General features: G+C 38.1%; 1 protein-coding gene across 1 annotated transcript in view; it reads right to left on the minus strand.

The window, feature by feature from the left end:
• Positions 1-19020, minus strand: part of Scp2 (sterol carrier protein 2) — a 140846-nt gene that overhangs the window by 68995 nt on the left and 52831 nt on the right. Inside the window, exons 6-9 of the mRNA XM_004869228.4 lie at positions 17419-17545; positions 4192-4255; positions 2626-2712; positions 1250-1400 (exon numbers count right to left, since the gene is read on the minus strand). Coding sequence (XP_004869285.2) covers positions 1250-1400; positions 2626-2712; positions 4192-4255; positions 17419-17545 — 429 coding nt within the window. The remainder of the gene's footprint in view (positions 1-1249; positions 1401-2625; positions 2713-4191; positions 4256-17418; positions 17546-19020) is intronic.

Raw genomic sequence — 19020 nt, forward strand, 5'->3', positions numbered from 1 at the left:
TCTTATCCTGTGTTTAGTCATTGATGTAGCTCCAAGTGTTTCATGGGGAAGGACAAGGGATGGGGTCACAGTTCCCCCTATGGCACTCACCTCTTGTCTTATCAGCAATGTATGATCTGGTAGGGCATGGGAGAGCTGATGCTAAGGTCCCTCATAGGTATGATGTCCACAACAGTCGGGTTATTTCTCTCTGCTGTTGCTACTGGGGTGAGTTCCAGGAGTGGGACTTCAAACACCTCTAGTTGTGCTTGCTTCGGGATGGGTCATCAGCTGGATTAAATCCCCATTCATTAAGATTAAGTATTCACCAAGGTCCAGGTGCAATTAGGTCATGGCTGGAGCTGCTACTGCTTGCTACTTCAGTGTCTTCTGCCTGTTTTCCATGGACTATTCCTCCTTCATGATGCCCCTCTGCCATGCCACCCTGCCTTGGAGCCACCCAACTATGGACTGAAACCTCTACAAACTGTGAACTGAAATAAACCTTTCCTCCTTTGAGTGTCGGGTATTTTGTCTCAGCACCATACAAAGTAACTAAACACCTTCTTTCACCTTCCACCCCTCCCTCTGCTGTACTTCAAAAAGATCAGTGCTGGGGGCTCTGTTTTACCCTCTGTCGTATTACCCAAAGTCTCCGGGTTTCCCCAAGTCTCCCTGTCCTCTATTGAACTTCAGCATAGTCCCATGATTACTCACCCCAATAAGCAGCTACACCCTAGTTGTTCTGATTCTGTTCTGTGGAAAAGTAGGCAAATGCTGGTGCCTCCAATCAGCCATCTTGAATCTGCCTCTTATCAGGATTTTTGAAATGCTAAGTGTTAAGAAAGTTCTCTGGATCCAAGTGTAGTAGGGCAAACCTATGCTTTGGCAGGAGGATCACTTGAGTCCAAGAGTTCAAACGCAGTCTGGGCAGCACAATGAGACCTCACCACAAGAAAGAAAAGAAAACTCCCCAGAAACATGGTTGTCTTTCCCTTAACTCAGTAAGCATTCTAGGCATACTCCATCAACTCATAAAAAAGAAAAGTATGTCCAGTTAATTGAAAATTATCTACTCATAGCTCCATCATAAGAAGCATCTGTTTTTATCATTTGTTTTCTCTTAACAGATTCATAAGGATTGGTTATAATTTCTAGACCAATTTTTTGCAAGTAAATAACTTTCAGAGCAGATATCAACAAAATGTCACCTGGCAATTTTAAATACTACTTCCTCAGTCTGATTATTAAGACAGAATCTCAGACATACCATTTTAATAACGCTTTTTTCTTCAAATGTGCTTGGAAAATCAGTTACCATCTCTTGTACCAAAATTTCCACAGCTTTAGATTCCAGGCCATTCTTCCGTACAAATTCTTCACTGGCCAGAACTGCTGCTGCAGCACCATCTGAAGTGGGACTAAGATAAGGTAAAAATAATTAAACCCAGCGCCACCTCAATCCCAGGACTTCAGAGCAAGATAAGAGAAGACAGTCTGACTATGCTTGCTGGTGGGAGCACTATCTTCTCTCTGATATCTACAGTTAAAAATTACCCATGATGGGCCGGGGATTTAGTTCAGTGGTTCCACCACCTGCCTTGCAAGCTCAAGGTCCCAAGTTCGATCTCCAGTACCAAAAAAGAAAAAGAAAAATTACCCTCAAACAAGACCTTAAATATTGTCAGTCACTGCTTGGTCTCTAGTGTCTCTCCTGAAAAGTTCTCATTGCCAAGAATCTCATATTTGCCTCTGAAGATGCATAAGACAACTTTCTGGGGGCTTTCAGAGGAGTCCAAAAGGTTATTTCCCATCCTAATAAAATAAAGATTCTGTTATAGGCCCATGTAGCACTAATTTTGCTATATTCCAAATAGCTCAGTCCTGAAATCCTTTGGGAAACTAAGGAAGAATAGAATAAGGGCTACCAGAAAGTCCATGGTTAAAACTCCTAAGATCTCTTTGAAATAGATCTTTTCCTTGGAGCAAGTTGTAAAAGAAGGTTGCATATACAAGATTCCTCTGTAAGCGCAGCAGGATATTCTCAGCAGATGACTCTCAGATTGCAACAGATAAAACCTGATGGGACTTGTTCACCTGCATCCCAGCCGATATCTCCAAGACACAGCCAAGGATATACTAGGACACAGTCAGGAGCTACACAGTTCTCATTTAATTATCTAGGAAACAGACACTGTGAGGCAATTTATAAGATACAACTATTATCATCATTAAGACTATGATTTTTTCCCTTGTTTTAATTTTACCCTTAGCTACTATTACAGAGAGGTCTAATTAGTTTCCTATATTGGGCATTTACAAAATGCTCAATGAAAAACTCTTTGGACTCCACTGGCCTAAGCTACATTTTAATAAATACAATTAAAACAACCAAAGCAGTTAGAAGTCATGAGATGGGGAGGGAGAAGAAGTTTTCAAGAGTTTTCAAGAGGGAGAAGAAAGTTTGTCTCTGAGCAGGAATAGGCAGTAAAAGTACTTTAGTGAAGTAACCCAGAGTGTGGACTACACTGTAGGAGTTCAACAAAAGGTACGCCAAGATACAGAGCCCAAGGTTAATCACAGAGGGAAAGGCAGGTATGGGAGCATTTATATCCATCTATAAATCTTAAAATATGTTTTTCTTACCAACATTGTAAGATAGTCAAAAAGTCAAAAACTTTTCGAGATGCCATTATTTCATCTAAACTGTATTCTTTTTGGAACTGGGAATACCTAAATACAAAAGAAAGAGTTATAAAATGTGAGATAGTAATTGTAGTTTTTACTGAACCTGTGCTTGGTCCATAGAGAATATTCTTTTTACCACCAAAAGACAGATTATGAGTAGTTTCAACCTTTTGAGTCTTTAAAAAATTTTGAGTTTTTAAAAAAGCTTAACTCCATAATACCTATGCTGTATAATAAAAAATTTGGCCAGTCTTTGTCCTGGGTTCATGCCATGGTGTCTCTTTTTTTGTTTGTTTTTTGTTTTTTTGAAACAGTGTTTTGCTATGTAGTTCGCGCTGGCCTTGAGCTCACTGTGTAGCCCAGGCTGGGCTAGAATTTGTAATCCTCCTGCCTCATCCTCCCCAGTACTGAGATTATAGGCCTGAGCCACCACTCCTAGCACCATGGTGCTTCTGAAACCCTGAGTGATAGTAGTGCCTTTGTTATGTAAGTGAGGCAGTAGGTCACAGTTGTCTTCAAGATGGGAGTCAGATCACCAGATAAATCAGCCCTGTGCACACTGGCATGATTAGACTTCTGAGCCAGTTCAACATCCTGAAGAAGGGGTAAGGCTGGAAACTGAGTGTAGTTATGTGGCCAGTGATTTACTTAGCATGCCTACACAATGAAATCCAATAAAACTTTGATCACAGAAGGGCTGCCTTGCCGGGGAACACCGTGATGTACTGAAAGGGAGACCAGAGGGTAACCTGCTCTTCATAGGGAGAGGCATGAAAGTTCTGCAGTGGGACCCTCGCAGACCTAGCCCTGTTCTTCACTTGACTGTTCCTGATGTGTATCCTTCATAATAAAGCTATAACTGTAATTATAGCACTTCCTGAGTTCTAGGGAGTTATCAAACCTGAGGGGGGGTCACTGGACCACCTGCAGCTGAAGTGAGGGCAGACTTGTAGAGGGCTGAAGCTTCAACTCATCAAGTCTGCGCTAACTCTGATGCTTTGTGCCAGAACTGAGTTGCAGGAAACCCAGCTAGTGTTAGACTAGTTGGAGATTAAAAAAGAACATATTTCTTTCCACATGAAAATAACAATAGACAAGAAAAAGCTATTGACAAAATCCAGCATCTATTCATAATTTTTAAAGTCCTGAAGAAAATAAGTAAAGAAGGACCTTATCTCAATCTGATAGTCATTTATGACAAATTAACAGCCAACATCATATTAAATGGCATTCCCAAAAGAGTTCCACTGAGCTATATCCCAAGTCCTATGTTATTTTTTATTTTGAGACAGAGTCTCACTAATTTGCTAAATTCCCCAGGCTGGGCTGAAACTTGTGATTCTTCTGCCTTAGCCTCCAAGAATGTTAGGATTATATGCCCAGTGGGCATCAGCCTTCTATAAGAAAAAATACCCAAAATATTCTAGTTAATATCTTTAAGACTTCACATTTGCTTTTCAAGTATACGTATTACATGGCAGACTAAACCAAGTTTTCATTATTTCATATTTCTGACATACTTACGGGTTGTTAATCGAGTGTTTATGATTTTTCCATCCAATTTTTGCAAAGTGTTCAATTTTTGTTCCTGTAGAGAAAGAAAACATTGATTAGTGTGTTAATGTTTTTCTGTTGCTTATTAACTAATGTAGCAGTGGTACTGAGTGTTCTGCTAAATATTTCCATATTTTCCCCTTGCTTAAAATAAGGTCTTTAGAAGAATTACATCCTTGTAAGAACTATGTACACTTTTAAAATTCCTAACAGAAAATGCAAATATGTAATGGTGTCAAGAAAACACAAACAAGTACATCAAGAAGGTAAAAAGTATATTTACTACTTCTGGAAAAAAACAGAATGAAATAGGCTTTGAATTTTCATTTAGAGATAGAGAAGCCCAGGAAGGAAAAAATCTACTGATCGGGGCTGATAATGTTATAGATGGCACAGTAAAGTAGGAAATCTCAATTTCAGTTTTATCTCCATATTCTCCGTCAAAGAGGACTATCTTTAAAGCAGAAATATATACATACAATAGAGCAAAACTTATACCAGTTATAGTGAAAAAGAAGAGGAGGAGGAGGTAAGATTCCACACTGGTGGTCTTTTAGCAATAACAGATATTGATCTGGAGACCAATATGAGTTCAATAAAAACAAGCCAAATTAAAATGTTTTGTGATTGATTTGACTGTTAGCTCAAAGTAACACATGGTCTGGGTATCAACAAGATAACTAAGTTGTTCAGGACATCTTTTTGGATAAGACAAAAAATACTGTAGTGTGGGTTTTGTTTTTTTGTTTTTTCATTATTTTTGATGTTACTAAAAAAAAAAAAAAAAAAAAAGGAGGGTTCTTCTGTCAAAAAAGCATAGATGGGTTAAAGACTTCCTAAAAAAAAAAAAATCCCCCCTTTGGACCAGGGATTTACCTCAGTGGTTCCACTGCCTGCCTCGCAAGAACAAGGACCCGAGTTCAATCCCTGGTACCAAAAGAAAAAAAAGACTTCCTTCCTGTAATCATCAGAGTCCTCACCATTGTGTGCAGTAAGAAGTATTTCCCAACTTATCTGACCCATATCACAGAGCATCTTATGACCTTCATGTTCTATAAAACATTCACTGGGAAATAACAGGCATTGGTTAATGCCTAAACCTGAAGAAAAGTCTCTAGCACTAACCCTTAAGCTCAACTGTGCTCGAGTTAATATTTCTAACCAAAACTGAATTATGAGATTAATGGAATTCTCCCCAAACCTGAAGCTGGGAGGGACTGCTACCACAATGGACCCAAATAGGTTTATCAACCGAATGGGCTGGAATATAAATCAAATGTCCATTTCTATTCTTAAGCTCCCAAGACAACCTGGGATAAGGAGCAGCAACTATGATACAGGCTATGAGGTTCTGTTCAATTTATAAGCCCAGTGAGATTTAACAGTGTGATGTGACTACCACAAAAGCTTCCACGTGGTCACAGTACTGAAATTAGACAGGTGGTGGGTCATAAAACAAGTCTCATGAGAAAGAATTAAAGAAAACAGAAAGAATTAAACACAGGATCTGGCTGGCTTTAGATACTTGAAGGGCCATGAGTTTAAAAAAAGCTTATACTGAGTCTTGAGAAATAGAAACCAGACCATGGATATAAACTATAGGGGAAGAGATTTGAGTTTAATGTGAAACCAACTGGAATCACCCCAAAAATGGAACTGGTGACCTTAGTTAATGGCACCTTCCTTGTTACAGGAAGTACAATTGTTTCATTATCTCTCTTAGATTTACAAGGAATTTACACATGGGTTGGTAGGAAGAGGGGCAGCTAAACTACATAAAAGCATTCAGCCTCATGTCCGACACGAGATATTCAATAGGTGCTGATTTCTTTCTTTTTCCTTATCATGGAATCCAATTAATCTATGAAAGACAGCATCCCCTTGAAAAGTATTCTGCCAATCATTTATATATTTCTTTCTTTTTTTTTCTTTTTTGTACCAGGGATCGAACCCGGGACTTTGTGCTTGCGAGGCAGGTGGCAGAACCACTGAGCTAAATATCCCTGGCCCATCATTTATATATTTCTTAAGCTGGGGCACTCACAAAGAGCTCATTAACCACTGACTCAGTCGACTAAGATTGCTGGCTATTCACAGGATATGGCTGCTATTGGATTTCAATCTCCTTGAATCAAACTATGAAGACACAAATATCTGTTGATTCTACAAATGACATAAGCTACTATAAACTTTCTTATGTATTCATTTATCGTTCAGGCTCATAAACAGATGTTTCAAGTGACAACTTAAATTCGAAGAAATTCAGCAGGAAAATGGAAGGATCTTAAGACCATTATGTTAAGCTAATTGAGACAAGAAATAAGAGAAATGCAACTATAAATAAAGAGTAAAATAAAGCCAGACTTTTCACAGTAGGGGAAGGGAATCAGGAAGTAAGAAAGAAGAGAGTAAGAATAGAGGAGAGATAGAAAATGATTATATATTTTTCCCCCAAAACAAATGTAAACATCATGTATTACAAACATAGACCAATTTAAAAATTAAAAACAAATTAATGACTGTCTAACCAAAGAAGAATGCTATGAAATTCTACAACTCGCTTAGAAACCTGTTGAAAAATAACATTTCAACTAAAACAGTGTACATTTTTAGGTCTCACAAACTGTCCAGTTGTCCCAATGCATGTAAAACTTGAGAAAATATATAAGCTAAAAAACACACCAGGAACAAGACTTCCAAGTATCTGAGGACAATGGAAGCTGCAAATCAATCAGTCCTCATTCCCTCTGTCTCCCTGTCTCTCCCTCCCTCTTCCCTCCTAAAAACAATACGTGATAATAAGAAGAAAACAGAAAGGCCACACAAAACCATACAATTAGCATAGCCAGAAAACAGAAGATACCAAACCTTCAAATTATCTATAAGCTGGAGAAAGAGCAGAAACAAAATAGACCAAATCCCAGCCAACAACTGCTCCTGCTCCCACCACAAGTCTTTCTAGGAACAGAGCATACAAAGAAAAACTGCGCAGGTGAGAGTCACAGATGTAGTGGCAGCCTACCGTTCCTATAAATCTGTCATAGGAAGAAAAAGACCTCCTCCTCAAGAATGAACATGCTGAGAATATGTTCCTATTGAAATAAAAATAAAATTGTAAATTGTAAAAAATTACTTTGCAGATTTCTATATAAATTGAATATCTAAATGAAATGGATAATTTCTTGGAGAAATATAGACTACCATTGATCTTATTGGTACTAGGGCATTTAAGCATGAAATAGATAAAATTACCAAGCAACTACCCCACAGAAAAAGAACTAGGCCTAGATAGTTTCACAGGAAATTCTACCAAACCTATTACAATCAAGCGGTCCCAATGCTCCACAAGTGTTTCAGAGCATTAAGAAGGAAAAAGTTGAGCCAGGTATGGTAACCCACACCTATAATCCAAGCACTTGGGAGGCTGAGACAGGAGGATTGCTATGAGTTCCAGGCCAGGCCAGAATACACAGTGAGTTTAAGGACAGCCTGAACTACAAAGTGAGACCCTGTCTCAAAAAAGGGGGGGTGGGGGCGGGGATTTAGCTCAGTGGCACCGCGCCTGCCTCGAAACCACAAAGTCCTGAGTTCAATCCCCAGTATAAAATAAAAAAGTCTTTCATTTCTTTTTATGAAACAAGTATAAAATGAACACTCAAACTTAATAATGACAGAACAAAAAGCTACAAACCAATATCACTTATGAATATTAATTTGAAATTACTAAATAATACTAATAGCATCTAACTCCACATTTCAGATTTCATAGTTTGATTTTTTTTGTTGTTTTTTTTTGGAAACAGGGTCTCATTATGTAGATCAGGCAGGCCTTGAAGTCACTATGTAGTCCAGGCTGGCCTCGAATTCGAAGCAATCTTCCTGCCTCAGCTTCTTGAGTCCTGGGATTACAGGCATGTGCCACTGCACTTGGCTCATATTTTGAATTTTAAATTTAAAATGCTCAACCTGTGTATATCATTGTCCTGGAGTCAAAATCTTATTTCCAGAAAAATCATTAAAATCAAGGTGCCTACTATCTCCACTTAATATGTACTTGTGGTACAAGCTAATGCCATTAAACACAAGAAATTAAATGGATGTTACACTTAGTAAAGAAGCAGAAAACTCTCTCTTTCTGCAGATAACACAGTTGCATATCCAGAAACCCCAATAAATAAAATAAATGATAAAACTAGCTCAAAAATTAGAAAATTAAGTGAAATAGTCACAAAATTAATATACCAAAATCAGTATCCATATATACAAGTTTAGAGGCTATAACAGCAAAGTCTATCTGTAACAGTATCAAAGATGAAGAAATGAATTAGACAAGATCTTTAGAAGTTCAAGACCAGCCTGAACTGTATAGCCAAGACCCTGTCTCAGAAAACAAACAAACAAAAAGATGTTTAGGAGTAAATTTAACAAGAAATAAAACATTTATATATGAGGAAAACGTTAACATTCTCCTGAAAGACACAAAGGTAGAACTGAAGAAATAAAAAGATACAGTTGACCCCCAAAATTAGCAGGGGTTACGTTTCTAGAGCACCCACAAATTGCAAAAAACTGCAAGTTCCAGATATGGTCAGAAAAATGCCTATAAATGACTATTTTATAGTTTAAATCCCAAATATGTTATGTCTCCCACAGCTGTCATTTAATAAAATACTGTATTAATAAAGCCTTAGAAGGTGCAGGGCATTTTGGCGGCATCTTAGGGATCTTAGGGCTTTTAAGAAGAACAAAACCAAGAAAACTGGAGATAGCTATATGTGATAGAGCAACCTGTTATGATGCGGGAATGCTGGTGCATCTGCCAGAGATGGGTTATAGGGCAGCAGCCAATCAGCAACAAGGAGAACTGAATAGTACTCTGAGATTGGCTACTTGCAAACCTCCTTCCAAAAAAACAATTGCAGAGGATATTTGTGATTTCTGTGAAATTTCTGGAGTTTCCCCCAACAATTATTAGTTAGGTTCTAAGGAAAAATCATCGAAGGACTGAGGCCATGAACTCTGAACCAAGACTTCAAGGGGGAATACTGTAATCCCTATTTTTAGGACAGCTTAACATCATACATCGGTTCTCTTTAAATTAACTTCTAAGATTAAAACAAATCCAATGAAAATATCAGTAAGATTTTATAGAGCTAGACAAATGGGGAGTAAAGCTCAAATGAGGTAGTAGGGATAGGAGATACAAAAATCCACACACAACTATGCATGAATGTAGCTAAGAAAACACGGAAAAAGAAAAACTATGAGGGGCTCTTGGGCCAGAAAACAGATGCGAGTGGGATAAATGGTGAAACTTAGTATAAGGTTTATAGATTAGATAATATCATCATTTATAGATTAGATTATAGATTATATTATTATATATATTATAGTGTTATATATTATATTATATATTGTTATATATTATATTATATATTATTATATATTATATTATATTATATTATTAGATTATAGATTAGATTATTAGATTATGGATTAGATAAGATCATGTCACACTATGTTGCCCAGCCTGGCCCTGAACTCCTTAGGCTCAAGCATCCCTCCCATTTCAGCCTCCCAAATAGCAAGGACTAGAGACGTGTGCCACTATGGCTGGCTCAATATTAATGTCTTGTTTTGATAACTAAAATGTGACTATGGAAGAATTGTAATTGGCTCTCAATTTAAAAAAAAATAGTGACATAGATAAAAGAATGAAAAATAATCATGGCAAATGTTAATGTTTAGGGAATCTGGGAAAGAGTATTAAGATTTTTTGTACAATTTCTGCCACATTCTCATTAAATATGAAATTATTTCAAAACAAAATGTTGTAAAAAGCATATTACAACATCCTTTAGTAAGTCTAAAAGCAGCATACCATATTTTAAAACTGATGTCTTTCAAATGATAAGCATGAACAAATATAGTTTTAAAATCATAATCTGGCTATATTCACTATTTAGGAAAGTAAGATAATTTATAATATTAAATAATACATCATAAAATTCATTTTCCTTCCAACTTTACAAAGTAGGTAAAAAAAAAATAAAGAAAGGCATTGTTCTAGCCAACTTAAAAGAAAATTCAAAGCAAAACATGTTTCAATACCTATTTTTTTAATTAATTTTATTGGTACATTTTAGGTATACAGTATAATGACATTCATCATTTGGAGATTTGTACCTTTACATAATATATCTTGATTCTTATTTTTTCCCCACTCCCCTACCCTCCTTTCAACCCCTCCACCCCTTTCTATTTACAAAGACTTTGTTTCCATTTTCAATACTTATTAATAAATGCTGAACAACTGCCTAATCTCCCTCAGCTATGCACAAGAATAAGAAACCAAAAAATTAATACAAAAGGTTTATTGTTTAAAATTAAATATAGCTAGATAAGAAACAGTGAAAAGGATGGATGTTTTATAGCATGGTAGATCTGAGGTCTGTCTGTTTGCTTTTGAGACAGGGTCTCGCTTTGTAGTGCAGGCTGGCCTTCGGCCTTGAACTCTCCTGAGTTCTAGGATTACAGCATGTGCCACCATGCCCAGCTGGTAGATCTGAGTTTGAAACACTCTGCTATAATCTACAAGAAGTTACTTAAATTCCCTAAGCTTCAGTTTGAAAAATAGGCATAAACCCACCTCCTAAAATAATCATTTGATTTCGTACGTAAAATATCTTATATGCATGTGACATGTAACAAGGGGCAACTGTAATTCCTAGAGTATGGCTGCACAATAGAAAAAACACGAGTTTTTAAAAGATGAAATTAGCATTGAGTGCAGACTCTGCTACTTACTAACCATATGATCTGGCCAAATCAAAAACTTCTTTAGATATCAGACTCTTCAGCTATAAATGGGGTAATAACACCTCTGATAATGGGTTGTTTAAAGAATTGAGTGAGATAACTTATGTGTGGAAATTCATTTATTCATTCATTCAACAATGGTCTATGAAGCATTTCGGCTGGGAACTACAGAATTGAAGGAGGAGTAACTTCCTTATATGCCAAGTACTGTGTTAGGTGACCTATCAAACACAAACACAGCAGGCATGGTCTATGCCATCACAGAGCTTATGGACTAATAAGGAAGAAAATAAAGAACAAGCAAAACTACATATGATAAATACACAAATGTAAGTAGTGCCAACGACTATGAAGGAAAATAATATGGCACTGTCTACAAAGGAGAATGACAAGAAGGATCTATTTCAACTTAAATAGTGAAGGAAGGCCTTTCTCTTGGAGATTAAACAATATAAGCCTGTGCCAGGCACTATCCTTGGTGACAATGAACAGAGAATAAAACAAACAAAAACCCATGACTTTGTGGAACCTAATATTCTGGCTAGAAGAGACAGTCAATAAACAGGAAAACAATATGTATAAATATCAGATCATTGGGCTGGGGATTTAGCTCAGTGGTTCCATCGCCTGCCTCGAAAGTGCAAGGACCCGAGTTCGATCCCTGGTATCAAAAAAAAAAAAAAAAAAGAACAGAAAGGAAAGACCCCCTGGAGCAAGTGGTAAAAGCCAAATGGTAAGAGACAAAGTCAGAAAGCTAAAGAGGGTGGAGAGGGCTGGAGATGCAGCTCAGTGGTAGAGCACTTGCCTGGCATGTGCAGGTTCCTGGGTTCAATCCCCAGTACCACAAAAAATAAATAAAATTCAAAGAAAGAAAGAGAGAGAGAGAAGAGAGAAAGGTGGGAGGGAGGAAAGGGAAGAAGGGAGGGAGAGAGAGAAAGAAAGAAAGAGAAGAGACAGATCATGTAGAACCTTGTTGACCAGAAGATTCAGTCTAAGAGGTTTCAATCTAAGTATTTTAAGTATGACGGGAACACAACAGTGTTGGGTAGATGTGTGAAATGATCTGACTTAGATTTTTAAAGACTAGCTGCCCTTAAAATAGAGAACTGCCTGCCAAGGTACACAAGCAAAAGACAAATCAGTCAGAACACTCATACATGAGAAATGTCACTCCTATGTGACACTTCAAGTGAGAAATGATGGTGGCTTGCGTTACAATACAAGTGGTGGGAGGACAGAGTGAAAGGGTTTGCTGATGCACTGAATGTGTAGTATGAGTGAAATCAAGAATGGTTCGGGTTTTTGGCCAATGTTGCTGACAGGTGGAATTATCATTTACTGAATAGAGAAAGGGGCCGGGGATTTAGCTCAGTGGTTCCGTCACCTGCCTCACAGACACAAGGTCCTGAGTTCGATCCCTGGTACAAAAAAAAAAATTAAGTATTGAATAGAGAAAGCTTCAGAAAAGACAGATGGAGTGAGCTAGGGAGCAGTTCAAGGAAAGAATTAACAGTCTTAGACTATTAAATCAGAGATGTTGATTAAATATCCCCAGGGGGAAATATCTTTTGTAAGGTGCAGGAGATACGAGATAAGGTTGATTTTTTGGTTCTGTTTTTGTTTTTTCTGCTTTGGTTTCTTTGTTGTGGTTTGTTAGTTGGTTGATAGGTTTTGCTATGCTGGAGATGGAACCCAGGGCCTCAAAACACCAAGCTAGGCAAGCATTCTATCACTGAGCCAGACCCCAACTCTTCAGAACTTTTTTGAATACCTAAAGGATGAGAAGAGCTGACCTTGAAAGAATGGATTAAAGGACACTGAAGCCAGATGGAACCTCACCTGCTGAGGCTCTGAGGCAAGAGCTTTCTTTCTTTTTTTTTTTTTTGTACCAGAGATCGAACTCAGGACCTTGTGCTTACAAGGCAGGCGACAGAACTACTGAGCTAAATCCCCGGCAAGAGCTTTCTTTTTATTGAAGACTCTGCCAGAAGGCACGTGAGCTTACCAACAGGGGGACTAGAAAACTGGAATGAAAACGAGAAATATTTTTAAGAATAGAAAGAATGAGCATGTCTCTGTAGCAGACTGCTTGCCTAACATACATAAGGCCATAAGTTCAATTCCCAGCACCAAAAAAAGCCAAAATAAAAACAGACTTACTGTTTCAGGGTAATTGATAATTAATACATATTTTGGTTGCTGAATGCTATGGACTGAATTGTGCCCCCCTCCCCTAAAATCGTATGTTGAAGCCCTGGCCCCCATATGAATGAGACATGGGACCTTTGGAGGTGCAATGGACTGAATGTTTATGCCCCTTTCAAATTCATATCCCCAAGGTGATACCGCCTGCTATCACCTTGGGATAGTATTAGGAGGCAGGGTCTTTGGGAGGTAATTAACTCATGAGGATAGTGTTCAAGAATGGAATTAGTATACTGGGCATGATGGCACACGCCTGTAATCCCAGCACTTGGGAGGCTGAAGCAGGAGGATCCTCATGAGTTCAAGGCCAACCTGGGCTACATAGTGAGGTCAAGGCCAGCCTGCATTACAAAGCAAGAACCAGTCTCAAAAAAAAAAAAAAAGGAATTATTGTCTTTATAAAAGAATACCCAGAGCTCTCCTCTTCCTTGTGTGAGGACATAAAATGCTCTCTATGAGCCAGGAAGCAGGCTCTTACCAGACAATGGGTCTGCCAGTGCCTTGCTCTTGGACATTTCAAACTCCAGAACTGCGAGGGAAAAAATTCTGTTGTATAAGCCCCTAGTCTATGATATTTTTGTTATGGTAGCACAAGCAGATTGATACACTGAAAGTGAGGCTACACTAAACAAGAGTAAACTACATGAGTACCTCTGAAGCCAGACAGTGGTCTTTGAGGAGACTGCTAGTGAAAGCCTGGAGAGCCTGGAAGAGATTATTTGTGGAGTCTTTGGGGTTCTCTGAGGATGCTGCAGGGGTGGGCTTCTAAGTAGGTAAAAAAAAATCTGACTGGGAACTGAAGGGAGACCTTGCTCTAATAGCAGTAGCACTTGTTCTAACACTACTGCCTGCAAGTATGTGGCAATTAGACAACACACAAATACTGAAGTTGCCACCTGGTTTCTTCTTGCTGCTTATAGTAAAATTCTGTATCTCCATACTGAGGAAAAGACCGTTGAACAAAAAAGACCCAGGACTTCATAGTTTTTGAAAATTTTATCTATGTGTAAAAGAAGCTAAAATTAAGAGATGTCCTTTTAGCAAAGATCAAATCCAGGACACTGCCAGGAATACAGTCTGAGAAGCAGCTCAGGCTGTGACAAATCTTTAGTTAAAATCTCAACAAGATCAAAGGGGATGCCTCAGAACATAGTTCCGATAGACCAAATTCTCCCAGTCAAACAAACGGCTACTAGGAAGCCTAGACTGTTGTTTCTTACCCATCTCAGAAGAAACACATGGTAGAGAAGAACTTATCTCGTAAGATTTGAGGTATGCCCAACAAAGTGAGCCAAAATAAATTGATAGGACATAGGATGGGACTGGAGTGGGGGAAAGGGAGAAAAAGGTACCAAAGTTAATTCATGTATCTGCTTAGACCATCTGAGCAGATTGAAGTGCCACTTACTAAAATGAGGAAGACTGGAGAAAGGAGAAAATCTGAGCTGCTAGGAGAAGAGAAGTAAAGAGTTTGCATTTGAACATGTTAAATGTGAGATGCCCATTAGATACACAAGCAGAGATGACAAGATGCCAGCTGGATATATAAGTATAGAGGCCTTCCTATCTTAAATTTGCCATCTTCTCCCCGCAAGCACATTACCTCACTTTATTTTCTTCACAGAACTAATAACTATATGTAATTATCTCAGGTTTTCATGTGTTATTGTCTCTCCCCTACCAGAAATTCACATAAAAAATTTAAGCTTTCATTTGTTTGTTTACTGTTTCTTAATAAATGAATTAATATCGCTAATCCTTTGACCCATCTGAATGTCCTTTGTAGTTTCATCTCACAATTTCCTACCACAAAAGAAGTGGAGTATATTTCGTTGTCCCTTAATTCCTTTGGTTAACAGTTTAAGTTTCAAAAAGCCTTGCATGTTTCTCTCTCTCTCTCTCTCTCTCTCTCTCTCTCTCTCTCTCTGTCTGTCTATATCTCTCTGTCTCTGCCCCTCTGTATTGGCAATTGAGCCCAGAGTCTTTACACTGAGCCACATCTCCAACCTTTTTGTTATTTTTGTTTTGAAACAGGGTTTCAGTAAGTCTCTAAATTGCTCAGACTGGGCTCAGATTTACAATCACCTGCCTCTGCCTCCCAGTGTTTTGGGATTACAGGCATGTACAACCGCACCTGGCTCCATATTATGCTCTTATACTTCTGCTATTACCATAAAAAGTACATGCTAGATTTGGCCCTTTGGTCCCAGGAAAAGGAAGAGAGACACCTGACCCAGCCAAACAGGACTACTACAGAGCCTCTATGCAACCTATAGTGACAGGAGGTAACTTCTTAGATCAGCTCATTTTCTTTTTTTTTTTTTTTGGTACCGGGGATCGAACTCAGGACCTTGCGCTTGCAAGGCAGGCGGCAGAACCACTGAGATAAATCCCTGGCCCAGATCAGCTCACTTTCAATTATCCTATAAACTTGTAATCTATATAAAAAAGTAACTGTGGATTAAAATCACTGAGTTGTTGGGGCCGGGGATTTAGTTTAGTGGTTTCGACGCCTGCTGCGCAAGCCCAAGGACCCAAGTTCGATCCCCGGTACCAAAAAAATAAAATAAATAAAACAAAATAAAATCACTGAGTTGGGGGGGTATTATACAGCAATAACTAACTGATAAGATTGCTATAGTTCAGTGCCCAGAACAGTGCCTGGAATACAATGAGAATGCAGTAATATTTTAAATGAGTTAGTCAGTTGAAAAGGAAATAAAGAATACCCAAAGAGGTAAGAAAATAAGAGGAGAATGAAGGGTTGTCAAAGAGGTCGTGAGAATGTTTCAGTAAGGAAGTGCTTGGAAGGGACTAACGGGATTGAGAGATTTATTCAATGAGAATTTATTGGATATGGCAAACATGGCAATCATTTGCAGCCTTGAGAAAAGAAGGAAGCCAGACTGGAATGAACTGAGGTTAAAATGGTAAGAAACAGTTGCAAAACAGAAAATTCCCATGACCAAAAAGTGGCAGTGTTCCTCCACATGATCCCACTACTTTTCCTTAAAGTTTTTATTTTATTTTATTTTTTCTTTCTGATTACTTGACCCTGGCTATTGAACCTGGAATATATTTCCTACGAAAACACGAATCCTGGGGCTAGGAAGGTAGCTCAGAGTTACAGCTCTTGCCTAATGTGTCTTAAGTTCCTGGGTTCAATTCTCATCACCACAAAATAAATAAGAAAACAAACAACAGGACTTCTGAACTTTCAAATATGACTCATCTTACAGTATACAACTAGGCACCAGTTCAGTAATACAAGAGAAAAAAAGCAAAATAAAACAAAACCCTGTCTGTCCTGTCCTATGATTTACCTAACTCACTAAAATAGCCAACTGTGGACCATCAGTCAAAGAACTAGGACGTTTTCCTATAAAATAAAAACAAAAATCTTAACTTCATAAAACAACATAGAGGGCCAGGGATTTAGCTCAGTGATGCCGCTGCCTGCCTTGCAAGCACAAGGTCCCAAGTTTGATCCCCAGTACCAAACAAAAAAAAAAACATGGAATGACAAGTGATAATGGACTCTCGATAGGCTTAAATATTAGGAATAAAATTTGCCTGTATAAATCTATTATTAAGAGCTAGGAATATAGCTCAGTGGCAGACTACTTGCCTAGCATGCACAAGGCCCTAGGTTCAACACCAGTACCATAATACACAGAGTCCACCCAAAAACATGTATACACACTTCAGCAATTCACTGTACTAATAATGTCTGGAAGCTAACAGCCACCACTTTGAGCACCTCTTGTAACTGTAGAGGCCAAAAGTAACTTGCATTAATCTCCTAATGTCTCAATAAATTTAGAATTAAAATATTTATATAAGTTTTTCTTTTCCTGATGTATATATTTTTTGGCAAACTCTGTATATCATCAGGAGCAAGTTTTGGTCTCTTTTATATTCAGAATTGATAATTCTCATTTTATAGGTCATGATTTCCAGAGACAAATTTTGTGCTATTTTTCTTATTTCAATTTCCTACTGCACAGTACCCTAGCTATTTCCCTAGGAAATATACCCTACTTTCAACCTAATTCAAAGACCATTTTATATCTTATATAGCCTGTTATTCTCCAAAGTTCCTTAATAAATACCTATTATTTCTTATCTCATGTGCATAACTAATAAGAAGCCTTAAAAGGTTTTTTAGCATACCATATTTTTCCATGTGCTCTCTTCCAGCAGACCCAAACATCTGAGGAGTAAGTGGGTGGGCAGACAACCCATATTTATTGATCAAGACATCAAGGTGTTTATCAATTGGATTGGTCTTCTCTGGAAACTGAAAGAAGGAAAAAGCAAAATGTAATAAGTAGTTGGCAAAGATAAATGCCTCTTTCAACCACTATAGCGATACTGAGGCATTTGCTTATTCTAAGCATAGTAAATTTAAAAATTGTCAGTGTGACTATAACCATCAATAAATGGCTATGCAGGAAAAAATAGGAAGAAGAGAAAAATAAATGATCAAAGAGACAGTCTTATAAGAATGTTTATCAAGTATCCAATACGCAGCAGTAACTACTCAAGGCACAGGGGATAAAGGGGTAAGCAAATTGCCTAAGGATTCTATTCATCGGTCATTTATATTTAAGGGAAGGGTAGCAGAAGGTGATAGGGACAAGAACAAATTAAAATATAAATAATAAGTCTATAAAGAAGAATAAGTCTGTGCAGGAGGATAAAGACTGGTGGTGGGGAAGCACTAGTTTGTAGACAACAGTCAGGGTAGGTTTCACTGATGGGGACATTTAAGCAGGAATATGAAGGAGTGGGGAATAAGTCATCTGGCTCATCTTGGGCAGATTGAACAACAGAAACAACGATGTGAGACAGCAGTACACGTGGGGTTCAGAAAAGTAGCTGATCGGGATAAAGATAAAGTGATCCTCAGAAAATGCAACCACCTCTGTTTCCATGGTTCTAGAGCAGATGATCGGTTCCCCTGTAAATATTCCACAAAGGGAAACTCACTGGTTCTTGTCAGTTACCTGGGCTATACCACAGCCCTCTCTATGCATACCCCACTAGCATATAGCCTCCTATATGGTAAACACTCCACAAATAATTGTTGAATCAATAAACAGAAGATATTTTTGGTCCACAAAGTGTTCTAAAGGGGATATTATTTAGCCATTCTCCTTCATTAAGAAAAAAATAGGCTTAAAGGAAGAAAATAAATAAGTATCTGGGTATAGTGGTATGCACTTATATTCTCAGCTCTTAGAAGACTGAGGCAGAAGGATTGCAAATTTGAAGCTAGTCTGAGCAACATAATGAGACCTTGTCTCAAAATAAAAGGGATTGCAGATGTAGGAGATGTAGAGCAACCCCAGGTTCCAGCTTCAGTAAAAAAGAAGAGGAGGAAGAGGAAGGGGGAGGAAAATGACACATATGGATCAATGGAATAGAACTGAAAGAACACAAACCCTCACAATTATCATTAACTGATATTCAAAGAGGTGCCAAGATACCTCAGTGGAGTCCATAGCCCCCCAGGAACTTAAAAACAGACCCAAAAAACCCTGGTTCTCAGCCTAAGCAGATCATAAGACATCTTGACAAAAGATAAAGAACAAGAATATATTGTTCTTTTCAACATGTTCAAATGGGAAGGGGAATAAGAGAGAGGGCAGGGGGAAGGGAAGGAAAGGAAAAGAGATTTTAAAAAAGAGAACGAAAGGAAAAAATGGAAATAAAGCTTTTGTAAATGGGGAGGGGAAGAAGGGTCAAGGGGAGAGGAGGATGGAGAAAAAA

The sequence above is a fragment of the Heterocephalus glaber genome, unplaced genomic scaffold, assembly GCF_053883595.1.
Source record: "Heterocephalus glaber isolate CG9 unplaced genomic scaffold, H.glaber_assembly_v1.0 deba00001451, whole genome shotgun sequence".
NCBI classification, from domain to species: Eukaryota; Metazoa; Chordata; class Mammalia; order Rodentia; family Bathyergidae; genus Heterocephalus; species Heterocephalus glaber.